This window comes from Erithacus rubecula, assembly GCF_903797595.1.
Source record: "Erithacus rubecula genome assembly, chromosome: 1".
Taxonomy (NCBI): domain Eukaryota; kingdom Metazoa; phylum Chordata; class Aves; order Passeriformes; family Muscicapidae; genus Erithacus; species Erithacus rubecula.
In genome coordinates this window covers 54,671,023-54,695,683 of record NC_136658.1, presented here as the reverse complement: position 1 = coordinate 54,695,683, position 24,661 = coordinate 54,671,023, and the positions used below count along the sequence as shown (strand labels likewise).

At 44.0% G+C, this 24,661-nt stretch overlaps 1 protein-coding gene and 1 long non-coding RNA gene across 5 annotated transcripts; both read right to left on the bottom strand.

Moving 5' to 3' along the window:
- Positions 1 to 457: 457 nt before the first annotated feature.
- On the bottom strand, positions 458 to 7,007 carry SPRY2 (sprouty RTK signaling antagonist 2). 4 transcript variants are annotated; one of them, XM_079315927.1, is made up of 2 exons: positions 6,157 to 7,007; positions 458 to 2,235 (listed from the first exon to the last, which is right to left on the bottom strand). In XM_079315927.1, the coding sequence occupies exon 2, from the start codon at positions 2,182 to 2,184 to the stop codon at positions 1,249 to 1,251; it is 936 nt and encodes a 311-aa protein (XP_079172053.1). In that variant the 5' UTR covers positions 2,185 to 2,235; positions 6,157 to 7,007; the 3' UTR covers positions 458 to 1,248. The 4 variants fall into 4 exon arrangements, with proteins under 4 accessions (XP_079172053.1, XP_079172055.1, XP_079172056.1 ...); XM_079315929.1 differs by lacking the exon at positions 6,157 to 7,007 and adding an exon at positions 5,965 to 6,084; XM_079315930.1 differs by lacking the exon at positions 6,157 to 7,007 and adding an exon at positions 5,559 to 5,922.
- Positions 7,008 to 17,969: 10,962 nt separating this feature from the next.
- LOC306805996 lies at positions 17,970 to 22,509 on the bottom strand. The gene is made up of 3 exons (XR_013775355.1): positions 22,410 to 22,509; positions 20,615 to 20,843; positions 17,970 to 19,270 (listed from the first exon to the last, which is right to left on the bottom strand). It is a non-coding gene; the product is annotated as an uncharacterized lncRNA (long non-coding RNA).
- Positions 22,510 to 24,661: the final 2,152 nt, after the last annotated feature.

The window sequence follows — 24,661 nt, the reverse complement described above, 5'->3', positions numbered from 1 at the left end:
TTAACAAATAATCTTGCAAGCTTTTTGCATTGACAGTATTAATTACATTTCTTTTCCTCCTCTCTCTCGCTGAGCAAAGCCATGCAAGCCTAACATTTTTTGTGAATGATTACTTATTTCCTATTTGAAGCACAAAAGCTCATCACTTATAGAATAGGTCAAGCTTTCAGTGCCTTTTAGTCCTAGTCTGGAATGAATTAATGTATTTTCCTATGTTCATTTTCCTTCTCTGTTGCAGGAACAGCATATGGGACATTTGTGCAAAGGAAGGGAGCAAAATTCCTGCATTGTTTTCAGGTGAAGAAGTAAACAAGAACAAAAGAATACACTTAAAAAGTCTCTTTTTGGTTTCACATTAGGCTCACTGTGACTATAGTACTGTGAAGTTTACAATTGGAAGTATCAATTCTCCCAACTCAAAACAATAAATGGGGGGAAAAAATGACAAGTAGCCCAGTTTAATTTCAAACGTTAATATATTTTCTATTTTATAGTGAACATATGCATCGTTCACCCCTTATTTGCAGCAACTATGACGTCCTCATAAAAAGGGGTGACATTTGTAAGATGCCTCTTAAAATAAATATTTCTTTTTATAAAATAATAAAACTTCAAATAAATATTCTTTACACTAAACAATATGTTGAAAAAAATTAGAAAATAAAGGCTGAATTTTACTGTAACTGTACAATATACATGAAGTCCAAAGGGAAATCAAAGTCTTGTAATAGAAGGTTTCCGTAAGACAAAATACAATCTAAAAACATACTGATTGATTCACATTCTTCCGAATGTACAACATATTAGTATAATATTTTGTGACTGTGCCATGTCTTATGACAGCACTTACTTTTCACAGTTGAAAATATTATTGTATATACAAAAATATAGCACATTATCTCTGGCAGAAAACAATGAAAAAAAAGGGAGTCATTTGCTAATTTACAAATTTTGCAAGTACTATTCACAAACAATAGAGTTGCCTAGGAGTGTCTGTGTTGCTTTAGCTTATGCAATATGTGGGTCACAATGTACTGCATCCCTTTTTTTTTCCCCCTGTATGCCACTAGCTGGATTCTAACAAGCGTATCAGTTAAGATGGCACACACACAGAAAAGCATTTCACTGCAAACAGCAAGGTACATCCCCAACCCTTCTACTACAGTGCCAAGACCATAGCTGCTTAGTTGGTTGCATATGTACGTTAAAATAATAACCCTTGTTACTTTAGTATTCTGGCTAATGATGCTATGTTGGCTTTTCAAAGTTCCTGGGGGGTACGCTGGGAACTTTGCAGCAAACGGTGTTGGAGTGCTTACAGCGGCACCCAGGCCGATTTATCCGGTCGTAACAGCCCTGGCACAACTTAAGGCAGCCCTTGGCTGGTAGGTAACACCACAAGCAAGGCAGAAAGAGGGACACTACACCCATGGCGGACCACCTAGTGCAGCAATGTGACTGGCTGCAGGAGCAGGGGTTGTCAGCACAGTTGTCCTCGTCATCGTTAGAGCAGTGATAGAAGAGGCCCTTCACACAGCAAACGCAAGTCCCGTAATCAACCACGTTCTGGGCTGAGCAAAGACACTGCTTGTCACAGATCCAGCATGAGGGGAGGGTCCTTGGATAAGTGCACTCCTTACACTTACACTTTCCACAGTCCTCACACCTGTAGCTGTGTGCTCCCAAGTCTTCTTTGCTCAGTGGCTTCAGCTCACTCGCCTTGAGCTCAGACTTGGGCTGCATCCGGACTATCCCATCAGCAACTGGCCCAGAAGATGATCCTAGAAGTCTCTGCTCTGAGGAATTACTGCTCGTACTTGTCCTCGTACTGCTCCGTGAGCCCGTGCTGACTGTGCTGATGGATCGGGACAGAGGCGCTCGAGGAGACGCGTGCGTTTGTGTGTGCTGGATCCGGCTAAAATGACGATGCTCAGGCAAGCCATGGGGCCTTTCATGTTTGGGTTGGGTTGCCACCCGAGGAGAAGACTTGACCCCCGGCCGCGGAGCCACCGTAGGTCCCTCTGTGTATTCATTTGTGTTTCGGATGGCTCTGATCTGGTCCAAGGACAAGACGTGCACCGGCTGCATCAGCACATCCCGCAGGTCGGGCTCCCCGTGCGGTCTCCCGCCGTCACGCCGAGCCTGCAGCAAGGGCTGCGACCCACTGCCCTGCTGAGAATCCATCGCGGCCCGGAAGCTTGCTCACCCCGCCAGGCTTAGAACACATCTGAAATCCTGGAGCAACAAAGAGAGGATTCACTATTGCAACACATCTCATGCTCTCTCCAGCAGCCTTTCAAGCCTGCAGGACCCCACAGCACCGCAGACAATCGAGTAATGCATCAGCCATTAATAAAAGGAGTCGCATCTGGGACAAGCACAGGCACCGGTCAGCTGAGTGCACTTCCCTTGGCCTGTCCTGCCTACTGCTGTGGAGAGCTTAAGGGGATTCTTTCCTAGGACCATGCAGCTTAACTGGTGGCTCTGGAAAGCCTAGGTATTACTCCTGCTAACTGAGGCTTCCCAGGCCATCTTCTGGTTAGACCATGGCTTTTAAAGTGATTACATTTCAGCCACTTGAAGTGACACTTCACATCAGGCTACTGAAAACCTTATACTAAAAAAAAAAACCAACAAAAAACAAACTATCCTGTGAGTATTTAGCAAGTGTAATGTGACCTGCTGATGACAGACATATAATTCTCCAATTTTGTTTAAAACTGGATAATATTTTGGTAGGCTAGTCTCTTTAAACATTAAACTTTACATGATGTAAATAGGAAATTTTAGTTTAATACCAATGGTCCCAAGAAAAACACTAAATAGCAATAAAATGTTTGAGGTTAGACATTAAATGAGTTAGTGCTACCAAAAACTTCAACAGCATAAGTAAAAATATCTCTCTCCAGTATTTAATGTGTGTCATACTGGTGCACACCACTGTGATTGTTATTTTAAGGCTCAATACTACAAAAGCAATGCTACCACAGTTGTTTAGGTTTGTTTTCGGTTTTTTCTTTTAATGTGTAAAAAATTCCATAGACTACATTTCAAATTGTAAATATTATCAAGAGTGGCTTGTGGGGTAGAGGCATGTATAACATAATCAAATACTGCCAGCATCCAAGAAGTTTACTTGATTGTGAATATTACTTGAAAGGACGTTAACTACAAAGTAGATTGGCAGGCTTTAGAATTTAAATGAAAACCCAGTAAAAGACACAGAAGAAGAGAACTTGTAAATAACTACCACACACAAATATGCACAAGTTTCAAGTACTGCTGTCTAAATTAGTTAATATTTGTTTTGCCTTTATCATATCTTAAAGTGGCTCCAAAATCCAATTACCTATACAAAAATCCAGAACAATATTTTGCAATTAAAGCCCAAGTAGGAACCAAACTTGTTACAAGGACCACACAATGTCTTCAATTATACCTAGAAAGAGCACCATAGTGTTACTCAGTACACATCAGTTACCAACAATAATACTGTACTGCAGTATAATAAAATATAGCCAAACAGTTTAACAAAGAGTATCTCAAGGCACTGTCTTTATTCTAACATCAATGAAAGACATTTAACCTTTTAACTCCTGGCTCTCCTCCTTAAAGTATTTTTTCTTTAAAAAAAAAAAAAATACATGGAGACAAATCTCCAGCTTTTAAGAGTGATCGCTTATTTTAAATATCGCCAAATCCTGGTTTTGGACACAGGATGTATGTTACGGTGTTCATTTACTCCCTTGCCTCCCGCCCCCCTCGCCCCCACCCCCCCCCCTCAAAAAAAAAAAAAAAAAAGTCTTGCAAACTTGGCTTGAAGCATTGCGTTTCTTTTTTCTTTTTTAAATTAAAACCTCTGCCATACCAAAAGTTTCAACCAACAGCCTAAGCACCTCCTCTGAAACTATCTGGAGATAAAAAAATAATAGAAAATAAAATGCTTTCCCCATTCTTGAGAGGAATTGGCAGCCCTATCTCTCCTCCACGTCCAGGTTTCCACCAGCCCCAGCCAGCCTACAGAGTCCTGCGGATCAGCCCCTGCCTCTCCAGAAACGACAACCCACTGCAAAAGCGGAGCTGACCCTGACCTGAAGGCGCTTCAGACGACCCCGGGATCGCTGGCGGAGCCCCCTCAGACGCCAAGGTGGGAGCTGGAAAAGCAGCCTCTTGTGTCCGCTTCCCTCCCCGCCTCCAGCTCCATCCCGGGCGGGGGGCGCGCAGCAGGTGGGAGGCGACAGCCCCTCGCCCGCCGGAGAGTGCAGACAACCTGGAGATAACCAGGAGACATCCTCCGGGCCGGGAGGTGGGAGGGGGCTGCTCCAGCCGCCTTATCAGAAAGTCAAACCCGCGCTTCCTTTTAACTCTTCCCCCCTGCCCTCCCCCAGGAGATGCTAAAGGAGCTTCCCCTCCCGGGAAGTGCCAGGCGCCCTGCAGACGGTTCAGACAACACCTCCGGGACAGCTGGGCAAAAGGCAGATTACCCCCTCTCGCCTTGCCCTAAGCACCCATTCAACTTCACAAAGCCAGCCGCTGGAAAAGCTCCTCTTATTTTACGCATATTCTGCAAATTGCCTGACCTTCAGCCCGCCCCGCTCCGCCCCAGCCCGGAGGGACCCAGGAGGTATTTCCAGTGGAGCATCAGGCCGAGCCGGGTGCTCCCCGTTTTTTTCTCCCCTTGATAGATCCGCTAGCAGGACAGGGTGCAAAGAACCAGCACATTTATTTGCAAACCTACATTTGCCTGAAAATCCTTACGGGAGGGCACATCTCTCCCTCCTCTGACGGAGCACTTCTCCCCTTTGCATCCGCCAAGAGCAAGAGAAGCAGATTTGCCTTTTTGTGTGTGCATGTGTGTGATAACACGATTCCCCACTTCTAAGAGCCAAAGTCCACTCTCACCGAGCTCAAGTGCCAAGATTGCTAACTTTTCTTAGCTGGGCTTGGCAAAAGGGTAATCGAGGGGGGACGGGTTTCACGTTCGGCACGTTTGGGGAGGCTTAAAACGCGAGGGGCTTCTTGCGTGCTGTGGAAAAAACCCGTGTACGGCTGGCCGGGGAAGGGCGAAGCCTAAGGGGGAGAAGTCCTCTGCCTGTGAATTTCTGTTTAGTGGCCGGAGCCTGTACAAGGCACCCCCACCCCCATTCCCACCGCACACACACCAACCACCTCCTCTTCTTTCAAAGTGCTTTGAAACCCCCATTAAGGGCCGAGTGTGTGATCAGACTATGGATTAGGGCAAAAGGGACTTTACCATCGGGGTGGGGCAAAGGGACACACAAATAGCTTGCTGAAAACACCAGCAGCATTTTCTTTTTTTTTAATGGGGAAGGGGTTTGTCACAAAGTATGCCTACCAAGAAAAAAAAGAAAAAAAAAAGTAAAAAAAGTAAAAATTATGGGTTTTCCTTTCCTCCACACATGCCCTGTGCACAGAAGAACCTAGGGAAGGACTTTTCTCGTCTTACAGATCGAATTAATTTCATCACAGGAGAAGTATCTGAGCGTACACACATACATAGACACACACACATATACTTGTACCAGACGTGCACTCACTTCCGAATGGCACGAATCTCCTGACGCCACTACAGACAGGCGTAAATCACGCACTGGAAGGTGGGTTGCCCCTTCTCGCCCAGAACCTGGGCACGAACAGCCCCGCCGCTCCCTAAGCCCGCTGCGCCCTCCCTTCGCCTCCCCCGGGGATCGTCGGAAACCCACGCGTGCCCAGCGAGGCAGGAGCGGCAGCACCTCCCGCGCCCGGCTCCCCGCGGCACCGGGACACGCCGGAGCTGCGGCTCCTCCAGGCGCACCCCCCGCTCCACCGGCAGCTCCCGGGCGTTCCGGGGCGCCCGCGCAGCCCTCCGCCCCCCGCGCAGCCTTCCGCACCCCCGGGGCACCCCGCAAACCCCGCCGAGCTCCCCCCACCCCTCCCCGCGGAGAAACCGCTCCGAAATCCCACCTCCAGCTCCTCTCTGAGAAAGGAAGGAGAAGGGAAGGGGGGGAGAGGGAGAACCTGTACGAATGGAAAAGGGATCGGCCTCAAACATTTCCACGAGTTTTCTTGGAGCAACCAAGGGTGGGGGGGGGGGGGGGGGGGGGGAGAAGGAGGTTACTGAAAAGCTTGTTTTGCAAAGAAGGAAAAGGCTCTCACCGTGATCGCGGCGCTGCACCAAACCCCTCTCTCGCTTGTATTTTCTTCTTCCTGCGGTTTGCAAATAAATCCAGCCCTAAAGCAAAAAAAAATTCTTTTCCAAACTCTGCTTTAGTCCAACTTGCAAATTAGAGTAAGAATGATCACCATGAAAAAAAAAAAAAAAAAGTCCAGAGCAAAGTTGGTGCCTCTCCCCAGGTCGATTATACGTGTGTGCGTGTATATACTGTAATAACAATCAAAACACCTCTCCGGATCGGGGTGGGTTTTCTTTGCTCCTAAAAAGAGATCACTCAGTCTTAAAACACACACACTTTCCTTTTTTTTTTTTTTTCCTCAATGAACAGGAGGCCGAATCGCCAACACCAAGTCACTTTTTTTTTTTTTTTGTTGTTGCTGTTGCAAATTGATCAAGAGGAAAGGGAAAAGTCAAAGAAAACAAAATAAAGTGGATCTAAAATAAAATCCCAGAGCTTTCTTCCACTGAGCTCCTCCAAAAAAGCAGCTTGTGCAATGTAGCCGTTCTGCTGAGAAGCTGCTTGCTGCAGGCTCCTCTCCCCTCTCTCCCTCTTAGCTTTCTCGCTCCCTCTGCGAGCGTGTGTGTGTTGCAGGCAGTTCTGTGGTTTGCAATCGGGGAGGTGTTTTGGGAGCGCAGCGGATTTGTGGTGGTGGTTGTTGTTGTGTGTTTGGAGGAGGTGGAGGAGGAGGAGGAGGAAGATTTGAGATCTGAGCTGTAGGGGCTCGGCGTTTTTCTGCTCGCTCGCTCTCTCCCTCTCTCTCTTTTTCTTTCCGGAGGAGGTAGGGTGATCTCTCTGCAAAAGCAGCAGTAAATGGCGTCATGTGGATCTGAGGAGGAACAGAGCAGTTGTTGTCCCAGAGGATATATCGCATCCGGTCCCAGCTCATTGGCTCTGCGGGGCTACATTCACTGGCGCTCCCAGCGCCCTGCCAGCACTCTGAGCTGCGGGAGGCATTCAAAAGGGCAGCGCTGCGGCCGCCGAGCCAGCCTGGCTGCCCGGCCCCGTTCCCGTTCCCGGCCCGTCCGCGGCGCTCCCTGCGCTGCGCTGCGCGGGGCGAGCGGCGGCCGCGCTCCCGGGGCCCCGCCGCAGCCTGTGCTCACGGGAGGCTGCTCCGTGCGCGGTCTCACGCCGCTCGGGGTTGCTTTTGTGCTCGTGTATTTACTCAGAGGCAGGCGGCGATAGGTTTGCAGGAAAACCGAGGGGAACTCGCTTCTCGCGGGGAGGAAGGCGCGCTCTCCCCGCCGCCGCTGCTGGCGTTCGGGAGACCTGTGTCTAAGTGCTCCCCATTGCCTCCCACTCGTTTTTCTTAACCGAGTGGAATAAAAGTTTACACTTTCTGCCCCTCCCCTCCCCCGCTTCGCCCTTTGCAGCCGCCGGTCGCCGGCCGCGCAGGGAGCAGGAGAGCAGGAAGGGTGATTACTTGGGGCATTGTCCCGCGGATTAATGCGATTAGGCGGCGCGGAGGGCGCCCCCGTGCCCGGGCGGGAGCGCGGAGCGGGGCCCGCGGGGCGCGCAGCGCAGCGCAGCGCTGCGGGCGGCAGGTCCCGCGCCTCGGGCGCCTGCCGGCGGGGAGCGCCGCGTCCCTGCCACCAGCGGGGTCCCCTCGCCTCTGCGGGGGGGCCTGGAGCTGTGGGGTTTTTTATAGGAAGTTAAAAAACCCCTGCAAACTTCCCCCTGCGCCCCCCTCCCAACTTTATTTTAGTTGCCATCCGCGCGGGGGACACGGTCTGCGAGCAGCTCACGAACGTGACTGTTTGTCTTCTGGGCGTTTCCTGACACGGCCACAGCTCGGTCCCTTTGGTACGAGCTGGAAGCGCTGTGGCTGGTTGGCCGCGGGCATCCTGCGCCGCCGCGTATCTGTCCGCGCACCTCTGTCCCCAGGCAGGCGAGCACCGAGCACCAGTGTTCCCGTGTCGCGTGTGGCACTGCCTAAAATACACACCGTGTGCAAGGCAGCAGTCGCTGCGCTGTTCACATGGACAGCCCTCGCTGCAGAGCCCAACCAGCCCTCTGCTACTCGAGGCGATTTCGCAGGCACTTCCTCTCCTACACCTGCTGGTCACCGCTCTGTGGAGGGGGTGGTCATTCCCCATAAAAACGTGTAAAAAAATGAGGGCTGTGTCTCGCATGGGTGACCTTCGGGTTTTCCTGGTTTTACACACAAGTATCCGTTCTTCCACAGTACTATTCTGAACCTACAAACTTTTCCATACTTGGGTGACAGTAAGGTCAGCCGGAGTTAAGCGGGGCTCGCTTCTTTCCTTTCAGGCGGGTTCCATCGCTGCCTAGCCCGCACAGAACTGCTGCGGCGAGCCGTCCGTCCCCTCCCCGCACCGTCCGACCCCCTCTGTCCCGCCGGGGCGGGGGCTGCCCCCGGGCTGGAGCCGCAGCCCGGTGGGGCCGGGTTCCCCCGGGGCTGCGCTGTGCCCGGCAGAGGGAGCGCGGCGCCGGGGCGGGGGCGGCGGGTCCGGGCGGCTCCGCGGGGCAGCGGCCCCGGCGCCGGAGCTTCTCCGCGGGCCTGCCCGGAGCTGCCCCGCGGGACGGGGCACCCAGCGGCCTGGCGTCTCTGTGAGATCCACCGGGCATGATGCACATGGTGCACATGAGCATCCTCGGAGATGTGCCCTGTGTAGGCTGCGCGCTCGGTGTCAGCAAGGCAATCCAGGATGTACAACCGTGAGAGACTAGTATGGGTTAAAATATCCAGGAAACAGAAAACACAATATTCCCCTCACTGCAGATGACAAGAATCGCTTCCTCCCAAAAAGCAAAGCCAAAAGTAAGTTAAAAGCTTTTTGTGCAAACCTATACACATGGGAAAGGCCTGTTAAATTATTTATCGTCGTTTATATTGAGTACATCAACAGTGTTTTAAACCGGAAAGTTCATAACACCATTCTAAAATCCCTCGGTCAGTAGTGCCATCATTAATTCCCACACCAGTTCTCAACTACAGGTGTAACACTTAATACAGAGAGTAGTCTCAAAGACAGATCTGAAAACAGTGAAGCAAAGCTATTTTTATTCACAGAGCCAGTCATGCGTGTGAAATGGTGAAGCATCAATGTGTTATAGCTCAAAAGAAGAAAGAAAAGCTCCAAAAATAAAGCCAGCAAACCCCCCCAAAATACAGCATCCTGATGAGTTTGAAAAAGAAGCTTTAGACTTGCAAAGATTTGTGTGCTGGCACAAACGTAAACCATAAAGAGTGCACAAATCTGCAAAAAAAATTGTGCTCTTTTTTGTGCGTGTTCATGTGTGTTCATGTTGGAACCTTGACACTGATTTCTCAGGTTTTTAATCTGATGGTACCGTGGAAACAGCTTTTGGAGGATTACATGTATCACTCACATTTCTTGTCGTGGAGAATGGCTTAATGCATGTGATTATGTTTCCCCTAGTGGTTTGCTCTAACCACTGCATTTTTTTTTTCTTTTAACCCAAGCAGACCTTGTTTTTTGAGATTAAATTCCCGAGTTTATTCTAATCAGAGAAATGTAACTGTTGTGTGTATATATACATATTTGTACACGCCACCATACACGTATATGTGTATATTTATATGTGTATATGTATATGTGTATAGGTGTTGTGTATTCATGATACATGAAGCTATTCATGAAGCAATTCCAGTGGCTTCAGGTGAAAAATGGGCCACCTACATTTGAAAAGTGTATGACATGACAAGCACCCATCTGAAACAGCTGAAACTTCTCTGCTTCCTGAAATTGTCCCACAAGTTTTTACTTGTTTCAATTTTCAGGCCAGGACCTGAAAACTAGTGGTTTCCCCTTTTACTTTGAAAAGGGGGGGAAATTCATTCATGAGGAATTCTTCCTGCAATGGAATCAAAGTGCAGTACTTTGCTGACTTTGAGAACATTTCGTGCATTATCTCATGAGTTAATGCAATAATGTGTGAATATTGATTCTGCACATCCTAAAAGGACTAAGTTTGGCTGCACATTGCTTCTAATGCCCAGAAGTTCCGTTGAAACGTAAACCTCTAATTGATTATCTTCCGTGTTTGTGACTCCGAATAAGCTGAAGTGCATAAAGGAATTCTAGAGCTTTTTAAAGGTGTAAGGCTGTTTTTGCCTACTGATATTTCACTGAGGTTCTCAGGCTGATAAGGCCACTTAGATAAATCATAGAGAGAAACAGAGAAGTCAAACACACTGCACTATAAACAGATGGATGTATTTATGAAGAAAATTAGGTCCTTGTCTCAGTACTGTTAGTTCGGTTTTTTCAATTTTTGTTGTAGTTTACCTGAAGGAAATCCTGGAATCTTCTTCCCTGACAAGAGGGGGGAAATGAACATTGTGTTTTAGGAACACAGGCTGGTGGGACAAGGATCAGCACTGTTACTTGTGAAAGAACTGATATCTGCCACTCTGGTTTGGAATGCACAAGCTCTGCAGCTGCTCACAGGTTTAGCCTCCTGCTTTTAGTGATGACCAGATCTTCTCTGATTAAACTACTCTTTTCAGATCTAGCTCATGATAGACACCTTCCTTAAATGCAGTATAGGCCAGATCCTGTGTAACTTTATCCCATTTGGTGATTGCCCCAGTGTTTAGAGGGACAGTTGCCAGAGGGATATTTTCTTGTTGAACACCAAATATACTTATGTAAACTTAAAGAATAAACAAATCCCTTTCCTGATCCTTCTGAAATTATACTGAAGGATACATACATTCAGTACTTGTAATATAATGTGGAGCTTTTGCATGTAAATTGTTCTAATAAAGCTAGTATGCTCTTTGATGTGTCATTCAATGTTATTTGGTTATATTTGTGTCCTTGATAAAATCAGCACTGGTTTTTTTGAATTCAACTTTATAAACCTTTCTAGCTTATACAATGCATTTTATAATTAATTCTCTCTTCTCAAATACCTTGAGACCAAATGTTCATAAGTGGGACAATTTGGCATGGATTGTGACTAAGTGAAGTTTATTTTCTAAGCTGGTATTATAGCAGGCTTTTTATGGTGTATGTGGTGTATTTGTTTTTGGTAGGGTATTTGTCCTAATATTTTTGATTTTTTGGGTAGAAGTAATCATGAGAATGACAGCACAGACCTTGTCTGTTAGTGTTTGAAACACTGCACTTCCTAGATTCATTCAGTTAGAAGTTAGATAACACTGGGCTTGACTATACTAGAATTTTATGCAAAATCAACTGATTGCCTATTAAAATGTTAATAAGCGCTGGTTTGGGAATTCCCAAAATATTTTGTAGCAGGATGCAGACATTTATGTGTTGACCTAGGATTAAAGTGACTCAGAAGAATAGAAGAGGTCAATGTTAGAAGTTATGGGAAATTTGAAATCAGGTTTTATGAAGAGACTTATCACATCTCTGCTGTGGTTTGCAGCAGTAGTTTTCAAATTTTTTGTCTGTAGACTTTTTCCATGCTTTAGAAGAGAAAGAAAACCATAAGAGAAGCACAGACTTTTTTTAGAAAACTGTGAATTATGAGACCTTCCATTTAGAAGTGTTTCATAGGAATTTACAGTTCACAGTTAGAAAACCACTGATGTAGAGATACCTGAACTAGCTCTAAACTGCAATGTAGTAGAAAGGTAAATTAATATCTTGGGTTCTGTGAGCAGTGGAGTTGGAAGAAGCCTGCTCTTCTCGGAAGTGCAAGGACCTCCATGCTGTGATGGCCACTCTGCTCCCAGAGCACAAGGTGTTTTTCTGCATTGGAGACTGGAATTCAAAAAATACTCCTAGAGATTAGCAATTGGTAACATAAATCTTGAAAGTCAGTCAAGGCTTATGTACAAGTCAGACTTACAGATTTTGCTGTAAACAAAAGGAAGCAGATAGAGCAAATGTTTAAAAAAAGTATCATGTTTATACTATTTACTGAGATTATTTTCCTCAGTTGTGAAAGATTTGTATTCATCTGAGTACAAGCATACAAGCATACAGGCACATCCTGAAAGCAGAGGTGATGGATGCAGGACAGAATAATTTCCTGAAGACTAATGAATTTTGTACAAAAAGGGAAATAAAAACTGGTGTTTCCCCATCACTTGACTGAAAATCAGAACACAATCAAAATAAATATGTTTATATGGTTACATCAATTAAAAAAAAATATATAAAATATTGTGAAATACCCTGATCCTGCTCTCAGATCTGTACTGTCTTTTTCTTTCCTGGTTATAATAGCAATATCAATGACAATAATTAAAATGCTGGATATTTTATCACAGTTTTCTCCACAGATCTCAAACTAGTTTTCAGGAGATGTCACTTCCCATTTTAGAGGTGAGAAAAAACAGGGAAGAAAGAAAGATAATTTATCTCAAAAGCAAAAACTAGAACTCTCAGGTCCCCATCCAGACTCTGTGCTGTGTACATGAGGCTTCCCATGGAGGCCCAAGATGTTTCCTTCTGACCTCCAGAGTCTTTCTGCACAACCAAAATTTCAGAATCTGTGTCTGATAGAATCGGAACACTTTAAAAAGGTATGAACTGTTAGACAATTATCGTACTTTGAGAGGGAAGAGGACAAAATATTTGATTATCTAAACAAGGTTATCTCTGCAGGAGCATCCACTCCCACCCCTTGATTAAAGAGTTCCTCTAAACTTTCCATCTCTGCATCTGGTGTAGTTACTCCTATCTCATTTGTGGTTTTGTAATCATCTTTTCCTGTTTTTTAAGTAGGCCTATTTCTTTCAAAAGTTCCATAAATACAAAGACAGAAATCAACAGAGAAGCTGGATATTGGAGCTGCTCCTCCCTGACTCCTTCTGGAGCCTAAGTGAAAGTCTTATGTGCTCCAGGCCAGGGAGGGAATCCAGCTGTCCAGAGCAGCTCCTAGGATGGTGTTCTAATTAATGAAAGTTAAAGGAAGCATTGGAAATTGCGTTACATAGACAATAAATCCACTGCATCTGACAGAACAAGCTTGCAAAATAAGCCCACTGGAAAACTTCCTTCATTCTTGAGGTTAAGTGTTTAAACTGTTTAACATATTTTAAGTTTTCTTATTGTTGCTTACTCACAACACAATTCAAATTGGCATAAATTATATCCAGTTCTGATGGTTTACGTTGTGTCAAAGCAGTTGTGTTTTCCCAAGTATGTGCTGTTCAATTTCCATTTTCTTTCTTATCTCTGTAGATTTGTTTTCTCCACAGGAACACAAATTATGGCTCTATAAAATCCATTTTAGCTAAGAAAATTTCTGTTAATTCCTTATTCGAAATCCCAATGTAGTCAATAGAAATAAAGGCAACAGCCTTTATTTAATTGAATAGTTTTTGCATCAGGTGAAGTCTCACTTCTCTGAAGACAAAGTCTTTGCAGACTTAGACAATATATGTAAATATATTCTAAATAAGATGGTCAATATGTAATATTGTATGTATAGATGGTAGGTGCTGAGCCACAGCCCGGGCTAGTAGCAGTACTTTCAGGTTAAGCTGGAGCTTAAGATGCAAAGGCAAAATTTTCATTCATTCCCAACTTCAAACCCAAGGATTTTTTCGGCAGTGAAAAGGACTAGGAGAGGGAAAACATTTTCTCTGTGGTGAGAGGGCGACGGAAGGGAAGAGAGCTGCCTTTTGCTGAGACCCTCTCGGATTTAGCATTGCAGAAGCCGATTCTGAAGGCAAGTCAATGAAATAGAAACAGGAATTTCCTCCACTCTCCTTCCTGCTTCTGTCTTTGCCTGTCTCACCTTTTGAGAACCTGATTTGTATTTGTATACATGCGTGTGATCCCGATTTCATTGTTTGCCTTTTCACACAAGCACTTTCACCTACATCCCCCTCCCCTCCCTTCCTCTCATTTGGCAGCCAGTTGGGCTTCTTCCTGCCTTGAATACCGCATTCCCTGGTTATTCAAGCTCAGTCATTAGCACCCTGTCCCCCCACTGAAATTATGAATGAAAAGCCTTGTTGTTCTTTACAAATAACTCGGGCTTCCTCAGTCAGTCAAATTCAAATGGCAGTGACTGCCAGACAAAGCGCCTGTATGATGGACAGTCCTCTCAGCAAGCCATCAAGGCACACAGGAAGTTTTTAAAGGCACAATCTAGGTAGCGCAGCCTGGGCGTTCCCCCCGGGAGCGGGGTGGGGAGCGGCGATGGGGATGGGGATGAGGGGATGGAGATGGGGATGAGGGCATGGGGACGGGGATGAGGGGATGGGGATGAGGGGATGGGGATGAGGGGATGGGGATGAGGGGATGGAGGTGTGGGGATGGGGAACGGCGATGGAGATGGGGATGAGGGGATGAGGATGAGGGGATGAGGATGAGGGGATGGGGATCGGCGATGGGGATGGGGATGAGGGGATGGAGATGGGGATGAGGGGATGGGGATGAGCATGGGGATGAGGGGATGGGGATGAGCATGGGGATGAGGGGATGGGGATGAGGATGAGGATGGGGATGAGGAGATGGGGATGGGGAACGGCGATGGGGATGGATGGGGATGGGGATAGGGAGAGGCGATGGCGGTCAGGATGACGATGGGGATGGGGATGGCTGCGGGGTGGCGGGGGGGATGCGGGGCAGCCCGGGCTGTCCGGGCGGCACCTCCGGCCCCTGGTGGCGGCGGGGGCGGCGGCTCGGAGCGGGGCACAGCCCCCCGCCGGCCGCACATTGTTCGCCGGCCCCTTTCACGGCGGGGGAAAAGGTAATTGACAGCCCCATTGTCCGGGCCGGCCCCCCGCGGCTTTAAAACACTCCGGGGCCCCGGTCACACGTTGTCAATGGGAGCTGTCGGAGGTGACGAGTGAAGAAGGGCTGTTCAGGAAACAGTTTGAGCCCTTCAAGTGGACAGGCCTCAGTGACTTCTCCGGCACTCCGGCTGCCACAGGCAGCCCCTTCAGAAATAACCTTAAAGCAATAAATCATACATGTTTCCTGCACTATACAAGGAACAGCTGGTTATTTTTCTGCACTTCCCCTCCCTCTCTCCCCGCCCTCCCCCCCCCCCCCCCCTTTTTTTTTTTTTAAGCCTAAAAATTATTTAAGCACAGGAAATCAAGCATGTCGAAGTCTGGCAAAGCAGTTTGAGTGATTTTGCAATTACAACGCTTCTTTCTCTATTAGCCAATCCTTGAGCATTGACTTTTATCTCCTCATTTCCACTGGTTTCTGCATCTGCTCCAATGACTGGGGTAACTCATCCGTTGTCTTCCTTAGAGCAAGGGAAGTGATCTGCGTGGTTTGCAAGGGAAAGCTGTTCACTGATTCTTCTCTTTCACAGGAACTCTGTATCCTGGAGTCCAAAAAGATTTCATGGACTTAGCCCATCATTTTGTTTAGGGGAAAAATACTCTGAACTTGAGAATTACGGTTGTGTCTCATTGCAGGCAAGTCTGTACCTCTGTACTTTATTTAGTGCCCTTAGCTAACTGATGCAGGAAGTATTGATGCATCACCACGTGTGATACATCATATATGATGTGTGTGCATAGTAATGTGTTGGATGCATTGCATTTTAAATACAACTGCAGTTTTCTCCTAAGGCCTCTGCAACCTCAGGCTCTGTTGCTGCAGCTGGGTCCACACAGGCCAACATTTGTGTTTGCACCAACCCCCTTTAGGAGCCCACCTGCCTGGATCTGATTTCAGCCTTGGAGCTGTCATTTCCTGCCATCACATGAGGTAGTTAGTGCATGCTAACTAACTAAAATACAGATCTGTAAGACTTAGTGTTGCTGTTTAGCAATGCCCAATTCTGCCAATATATTCAGTGCTTGGAACTGATGATACACTTAGGAAACAAAAAGCAGGGGTCAAATATTCCTTGCAATGTTCTGCAATGTCCGTACACTGTGACTAAAACATTGTAGTCTAGCCAGAAATGTAACTCTTAAAAAAAAAAAAAAAGAAAAGCTGGAGGATGAAGTAAGGAGAAAATCAAACTTTTGTGGAGGTTTGGGGTCTGTGAATATCAAGGCAAAAAAGAAATACCTGGTTTATATGCAGCAGCATTAAATTCTCCTTACATAACATGTGATATATGTTCTTATTTCTTTATCATGACACCTACTGACAAGATATAAAGAATATCACTGTTGGCTTAAAGGTGGCCAGAGGGTATTTAATTGAAAAAAATGGGCATGAGAAGGGAGTGTGTGACAGCAGATTTAAGTCTGTGATCTGCACAGTTCACATTAACCCATTAATTTAATGACATTGCACTGGTAGGTCAGACCATAGGAAGGAAGATTTGCATATTTTTTAAATTTTGTGAGTATTGTTGGTGTCTGTCTTTCACTTGCAATATGACATGTTTGTATGTCTGTTAATATAATTTAATCCTTGTGGGTGTAGTTTCAGTTTATGTGTCCACAGCACATTTCTGCTGTAGTTTAAAGGCTAAGGTAACATAGACTTGCTAAATGCCTGAGACTAGTTTGCAGGCAGTTTTAGCCAAACCTTACAGCATGCTGTAAGACATGGCCCTCCTAAATATCTTTTGAAATCTTATGGGAGTAAAAGCTGTTCAAAACCTCAGACCAGATGCTTTGGTAGGATTCAGCCTTTAGCTTGCAAATTACTCCAGGCAAGGATCTCCTTCCTGTTTGGCAACTTCCTAGAACACTTTTGCAGCCGGATACATAAACTGCTTATTATGTTGAGGAGGAGATACTCATCTGGGGTGATTTACCATTGCTCACTTTCATCCTCTGAGAATTCAGCACCATATGGAAGTCAGAGGTTATCCATGTCTTGCAAAGAGAACCCGTGATGGAAAGCTTTTGCTGTGAAAACCTGTTTTCTTACTTTCCTTTACTGTGACCAAGAATTACACATTCTCATATGTCACATTATACCAACTAACCTAAAGCCTGCTAACACAGTGATTGTAGCAATATTTTGCTGTTGAAATGAATGGTATTTTAGAATCTGCCACCTTGGGGAGCTTTGAGGTGTGACTCTTGTGCTGGGGAGCAGTATAAAAATGCCCAGTTAGCAAGTTTGCTATTGCCTTTGCCTAGCAGTGCAAAATGATTGCTTAGCCACTAGATCAGTGGAGAAAAAGAATCCCACAACCAAACAATAATTAAGACCAAAACCTTTGCTGTTCACTGGCCTACATGGAGAAGAGTGCTTGAAAACCTTTACAGAATATGTGTGTTTATTCCCTAGCAGAGCTGAATCCTTCACTTCTCAATTCTTCTTATCTCTTTGCATAGGCAGAAGAAAAAATCCAGTGTTTTGGGATACTGCTGGAAGAGAGAAGCTCAATGTCAATAGTTCCCTGACAGGCTTTTCCTACTTAGCTAAGCTCACTTTTAATGGGGGATGAGAAGCAAGTATGACAAATATTTTTCTTCAGATGTAGAAACAGGTTGTGATCTAAGCCTGTGAATCCTGCCCTATGAAAAAGTGACATCAAGATGGCAGGAAAGCTGACATCATGTGCTGAAAGAGGAGTGACAGCAAGGCTGACAGAGAAGCTTAGCTGGGCAGCCAAGTGTGAAGAAAGTGCAGCTGGGCAGGTGTCTGTAATGACAAGATGGGAGAAAAAAGTGCCAAGAACTAGTAACTGTCTGAAGAGGGCATCCATTTAATTTATTCATTTATTTGCCTATAATTTTTATTGCTTGGCTTATTGCCCTGGAGAGCCATGCATTTTCTCTGGATTGCAGTGAGAAAACTGTTCTTGCTTTTGCTTTGCCTTTGCCTCAGTCTTGCAGTCACACTCCTCAACACTTGTTGTGAAATCTAGGCTCTAATAAAGTCAAAGGGAGCTTTGCCATCAAATTTAGTGTGGCCAGGATTTTAGTCAGTTCATAAGTCCAGCAGTGTCAGCGAGGTTGGGCTTGCATAGACCAAGGTTAAATCTGACAACAGGAGGGCAACTTTTTCCTCATATCCCCCCACTCCTCTTCTCAAAAGAAAGATGTAAGCCACTGTTGAAAGACAGTTAATGTTCCTTAGTCAGATTGGTGTAAACAGTGTGAACTTGGAGGAAAAACACCCATTCTGCAAGGTATAGGCTAAATACAGCCTGCAAACTCAATTTGTCCAGCTTGTAACCTGCTGCTGGGAGTAGCTGCAGGAGCACCTTGGGAATTAATTACAAAGAAAATTCATAGTTTCTGGGAAACATGGTACTAGTTTGCATGCCAGCCCAATGGAGAACTCCATAAACACTCTAGCCTGGGCTATGAGTTGTAAGTGCAGGGGTAGAAGGCTCTCAGTGGCTCTTAAAAGGAGGTATTTGCCCAGACAGCCAGAAAAAAATTGGGAACTACTGATTTAGATCACAGTAAAATTTTCTTTTGAGATTCTTGTCAGTGCTTCCACCATTCAACCAGGAAGAAGTTGGGCTGCCAAATGAATTGAGGTTGAAACCTGTTTCTGAGCATATCTCTGGGTTCAGTAGGACATAAATGTAACAGATGAAGTTTTGAATCTTTTGAAGTCTATAGGAAAACTACCCTTCACTTTGATGAGGTCTGAATTTCATCTTTTTCCCATCGCCTTTTTCTTCCCCCTTCACTTAATTCACCTCATAAAATAAAAACTGAGACTCATGTGTGTTTTTGTATAGCTGTCTAGATTCCTTTGAGACATGCATAGCACACAGTCTCCATTTGTATGTACAAAAGGCAGCTATACATATGCAATTGTAACTGTGCATGAGAAGATCCTCTACAACCTTAGGCTTCAACTTATGAAAATCTGATTCTGGAAGCTTTATGGTTCGAAACTCTTTTAGGGAGAGTCAGGGAGCCAAGGAATGTGTCTGTCTGCTACATTTTCACTTGGGAATAAAACCTGCAAGATGCTGAGTGCTGCTGTTTGCTTTAACAAGAGTTCCTTTGAAGGCATGGCAAAGTGGGATCCTATTTTGTGAGAATCCAATAATGAGAATCATGAGGAAAAGAAAAGGCCTGAATTGTCTCTGTCTTTAAGTTTTCGGGAGTCCTTTGTATGGATCTTCTATTGCATAGAAGGGCTTAGCACAGATTTTTCCCCAGTCTGGAGTCAGGGGTGAGCAGGCCCTGCTGCTGTCAGCTGTGCAAGCAGCGCAGACATCACGTGTTTCATCCTCACAAGTTCTGCAGTTTCTTGGCTTCAGACACATGGAAGTTTTACCTGGGTAACAACAGGAAGATAAGGCTCATTAGCTAATTACTTCTCCCAACGCCCAGGTCACACCCCTTCCCTACTGGTTGGGCACAGGTGTGTTGGACATGCAGATGTGCACAAACATGCCCTTTGCAGAGCAGCATCTCCCCCCTGTGCAGTGCCTGCTGTGCCTCAGCACGTGTTGTGCCCCTAAGTGTGGGTGATTTGAAGATACATTTTTATTGCACAATTGAGCCACCGTGCCCTGGGATATCTTGTGTCTCATCCCTACCTGTGTATTCCTTGGTGTTCCAGAGTTACCTGTGTTACCCCACAGCTGTATTTGTGATGCATAAAAAGTTGCTTTTAGCACGGAATGTGCGATCATTGATTTTTAAAAACATTTAATTGGGGGGAAAAATTGGAACAGGAAAGGACAAAGCTCTCCTTGCAGGTTTGAAGCCCACAAAAAGCAATGCTCTATGCTCCCTCTGCTGGCATCAGGGCAACCAGTCCTTCCTCTTGCACAAAAAAACTCATACATTTAGTGGCACTGCTTCTGTTGGGTGTAATAAATAATAAGCCATTTGGGATTTTTATCCCCTCATTCTGGTTTTCAGAAAGAAACAGAAAGCCTAGATAGGCTGCATGATTCTGCACTTATGTCTAGCGTATTACACTGCTTCTTGTTACATAAGCTACAGACAAATAGGGGAAAAGACATATTTAGGGTTTCATTGATAGTGAACAGAACAATAGTACTATATTATTCTTATTTTCAGGTTGTTTTTCTTTTTCTTTTTTCTTTTTTTTTTTTTTTTTTTTTTTTTTTTTTCATGAGAATCATACCTAGGCTGAGTGTTGCTGTTCTATGAATTCTGTTTTCATTCTAGCTGTTTTGGAGGCTCTATGTTATTAATATAGGTAATCTATTTATTTAATGATTCAATGAATATTAAGAAAGGTTTTGCTTTTCCTTTACCAAGTGGTAACACAAGGTAGTATTTTCCTTCAGTAAATGACCATTTGCATTGATTTAGTGAGCTGCAATTTATTGCAGATAATTTTTTTAACTATTGTAACTTTTAAAATCTCTCATTTGTGAAATTATATTTATCTAATTTTAACTGTCAAATTAAAGAAGAATTATTTTGCAACTAATTTTTTTATTAAATGCTTTTCTATAATTCTGACAAAAAATAATGCCAAGACACTATTATTTTATTTATTTCTCCTCTTACCTGGGTATATATTTTTTTTTGCAGTGGAAACATTGGTGTGAAAGAACAGCAGCTATGTTTTATTCTAACTTTAGCTAAGAAACATTGCACAAACTTTGGTTGAATGACTGAACCATCACTGGTCAGGTACCTCTTGAGGAAGAAGTGCAAAGCTCCTCTTGAAGAGTGGAGCAGAAGTGAGAGAGATGTGCAGACATTGGCTCAATGATTCTTCTTTGCTGCCCTTGCTGGAGAGAAGTGATGAAGATGCTTCCCATCAACCACAGTCCATTGTTCCTATTTTCTGCCTCTTTTTTATCCACTTTGTTTCCTGCAAACAAGGATATAGCTGGAAGAGCTGTGTTGTCAGAGGGCAGAACCTTAACAGCTTCATAAAATAAAAAAAATTGCTGTAGGGGTTACTTTGGTATAGTACAGAGGCTTTGGTGTAGTGCAGATGGGGAAGGCACATCTTATGCAGACAGGCATGGCTGAGGCCAACCTCAGTGTTGGCCAAGGTCAAAATATCAATATACATATACAGTACAGATCAAATAACTCTTGGAAAAATTTGGGACACTCTCAGCCCCAAACAATGTTCTTAGCTACAGTCCCAGAATACTATGACTAATTTTGAAGGTTTGACTTACTCTTCTCTCCCAGAAATCAATGACAGTGGTTGACACTATGACCAAACAAATTTCTTGAAATGGAATCTTTATTTAGTACAGAGCCACTTCAAAGAAAACACATTAGAAACCAATTAAAGAAATATAGGCATATCTAGCCTTTCCCTGAGGCTTATCTTTCCTTAGGTCTGAAGGGCCTACCAAATTTCAGTACTCTCTACAAATCTATACTCTTTCTCTTTCTCTTTCTCTTTCTCTTTCTCTTTCTCTTTCTCTTTCTCTTTCTCTTTCTCTTTCTCTTTCTCTTTCTCTTTCTCTTTCCTTAACAGGTTCTGATAAGTAACTACAGCATGATATGTTTTTCCTGTTCCACACTGGAACAAGATATTTAAACTTATATATGCAATTCACACAAAAATACTCCTTTCCCTTCCCAAAGATTATTGCTGAATAAATAAAAATAAATAAGATTTTGCACTTAAAAGAAGCTATTTTCAATAGGCAAGCATATATTGCTGGGATTCTTCAAAATGCTGCTCCAGTAGCTCATGCTGAATGAGTCCTGGCAATTCTCTGGAGTCTCTGGCAGCTTCCCCATTTCTGTCTGCTCAGGGGATTAGCTAGGACCTAGAAGGACTGAAGGGAAGAACACATCAGTTAAGCAGAGGAAGCCAAGGGAAGAGAACATGGGTGGAAGACCTTTTTTTTGCAGTTAAGTAGTTAAATGAAGAATAGTAAATTGAAAAAAAATGCAATCTGAACTCAGATTGGGGCTCAGATTGTATAACCTTAAGCAAAACCTCATAATATGAGCTTCTATTTAATCTGGAGGATGCAGGCTGGTGAAGAAATCAGAACTGGGATGGTATAAAAATTAGTCTGAATTTAAGCCAAATAATGCACCAAAATACACAATTTCATTTAGTAACCACAGGTTTAAAGGAAAAAGCTTTTTTCCCTTTTCTTTCTGGCTTTAACGATATGACCCATTATTATATTTTCTCTCCCCTGTCCAGTTGGGGAGGGGAGTGATAGAGAAGCTTTGGTGGGTGCCTGGCATCCAGCCAGAGTCAGCCCACTGCATATGGTAATCTCATTTCATTGACTAAATTTCAAAAATAACTCCCAAAGTTATTATTCCCATAATTTTATTTAGCAGCCTTGTTGTACTACTGCCACAGATATTATTCTGCTCAATCAAATATCAGTCTGTCTTGAAGGTTTCTGCCAAATTTTGGAGGAAACATGATCATACTCTGGTTTCAAAAGTCAGATGGTATTACATCTGAAAAAATTAGACCAAAACAAAAAAAATACCTTTATATATGCACACTCAGAAGGCAAATCTTCCTCTACTGGTAACTGGATTTTGGAGTCATTCTGCAGTTTGCTGTAGCTGTTCAATCATAACCTCAAATAAAGTGTTTTGCATTCATTGAGCCCAGAGGGTCATGGGTTTTATGGACAATGCATTGTTTTGTTATGTTACTTAATTTAGCATTATTTTTGTGTGCTTATTAGTAGCACCTGCTTCATGGAACAAAGCCATCCAGCTGATTACCTAGGGGATATTGTGACCCATAGGCCAGTTCTAGTCCTCAAGACTACAGCTACCACATCAGATAGGGTTTATTTTCCCTGAGATAACATCAGTGATATAACCCATCCCACAGTAGTCATAGCATGAAGGTGAACCTGTGTTGGGAGTCTGAACAGCTCACATAATATTCATTGGCTGTGCACACTGGAAAAAATAATGGGTTTATCATGGGTAGGATGGATGAAGGATGACTCCAGTACTGCTGAAAAATGCAGCCCTAGCTACACCTGTGAGAACCCTTGTTCAAACCTTTACCAAGTACTGGATTTACACAGTGGTATGCCCAAAAACGAGATTTACATGCTTGCACACATAAGAGGGAAATCACTGCTGTGCTAAGGTAGATGGACTGTGACAGCACTTTCTCTTTTCCAAGAGCAAGTCTAATGTTAGTGAGGATGAAGGAATCAGAGAAAGGCTAATGGGTTAAGCGAATGTTTAGAATTCTGCATACTGAAAGAATATTTCTATCTTCCTGTCCTTTTCCCTTTTTTCTCCAATTTCAATAGCATAAAGAATCTCCCAGACATTTAACCTTATGTGTAACTATACTGGAAAGGTGGAATTTATCTTCAGAAACTTATGGTTATTGTTAATGGAATATGGTTAATGGACAGAAGCAGACATTTTTAGAGTATTTCAGGTGGCTGCTACAGGTTAAGATGAGAGACATAATACAAGTCCTTTCCAGGAGCTACAAAAGAAACCTGGGTGACTGATTTGGAGGTAGATGTCTTTAAATACTGTGACAGCTTAATCACAGAGCTTTTTGTTAGGTCAGGTATAAACCATTGTAATTCAACTTCTTTCTCTAAGTTTCTATGTAGCCTTGGATTGGGAGAGCACTGATGATAAATTGGCATGTGTATAAACATATTGGTTTGCTATATATATGCAATATGTATGTATAAGACAGAAAAGAGAAAAAGTATTTCTTTAAGTTTAGTTCCATACCAGAGATACATGCTGGAGCAATTAATATAATCTAGGATAATATTAGAGGGAGTAATAATGCAACTGTGGTCATAAACCTCTTCTTTACACCTGCAGATGGAGAAACTGATTATTCCTTTGGATACTTTTGCTAGATTTAACCTCTGTTCTGCAGGAAGGTTTATCCTTTCTGTATGAGAAACAATATTGACTTGTGTTGCAGTGTGCTGGCTGCTGTATCAGCTGTCACCAGATAACAATGTATAATTGCATACTGCCTACATGAGAACATCCTGTCCCCTCGTCTCCAGGAATAGCTTCACTGCAGAGTTCATTGTTCTGCAGGGTCACTGCCAGTGAAGTCATGTGCTGCAGACCTCCAAGAAGAGGAACAGTTACACTGGTCCAAAAATCCACATTTAAAATTAAAAAAACCCCTAAACAAATGAAAGAAGAAAAAAGTCCCCTCTAGCCCCTCTTTCCCCCCTCCAAACTCAACAAAAAATTCTCAAGCCTGCAAAGCCCAGCAAAAGAGCCCCAGTAGTGAAATTTTCTAGGAGCAAAAATTAAGCCTGCTAAAGCAAAGGAACTTTATCTTCTCTTGACAACCTTAACACTCCCTTTACACTACAACTTGTAATCATATGATTGCATACATCTTTTTCACTCTGGGGCCTCTGGCACGTATAATGTGCAGCATAGATTATGTTATTTGATTTTCTTCTTTCTTGACATTTCCTAGATGTTATTTCATACTACTGATTATTAGCAAATGTCTGTAGTATTGACATTCTTGTCCTTGGGTTTTTTTTTGCTAACTTCAGTGTCAGTTGTAGGTGTCACAGCTGTAGGGGTTAAGGTCTTGCCTGACTGTGAAAATTTTTATAATTCACAAAAAGCAGACCTAAAAAAATTGTCATCTGAATTTTTGAATTTTCTTTTATTTTGGAATCAGCTTCACATATCACATGCATACATTAATTCATCTTTCTAGATTCTGTAATACTAAGAAAGTAAAAGTGACAGTCTCATATGA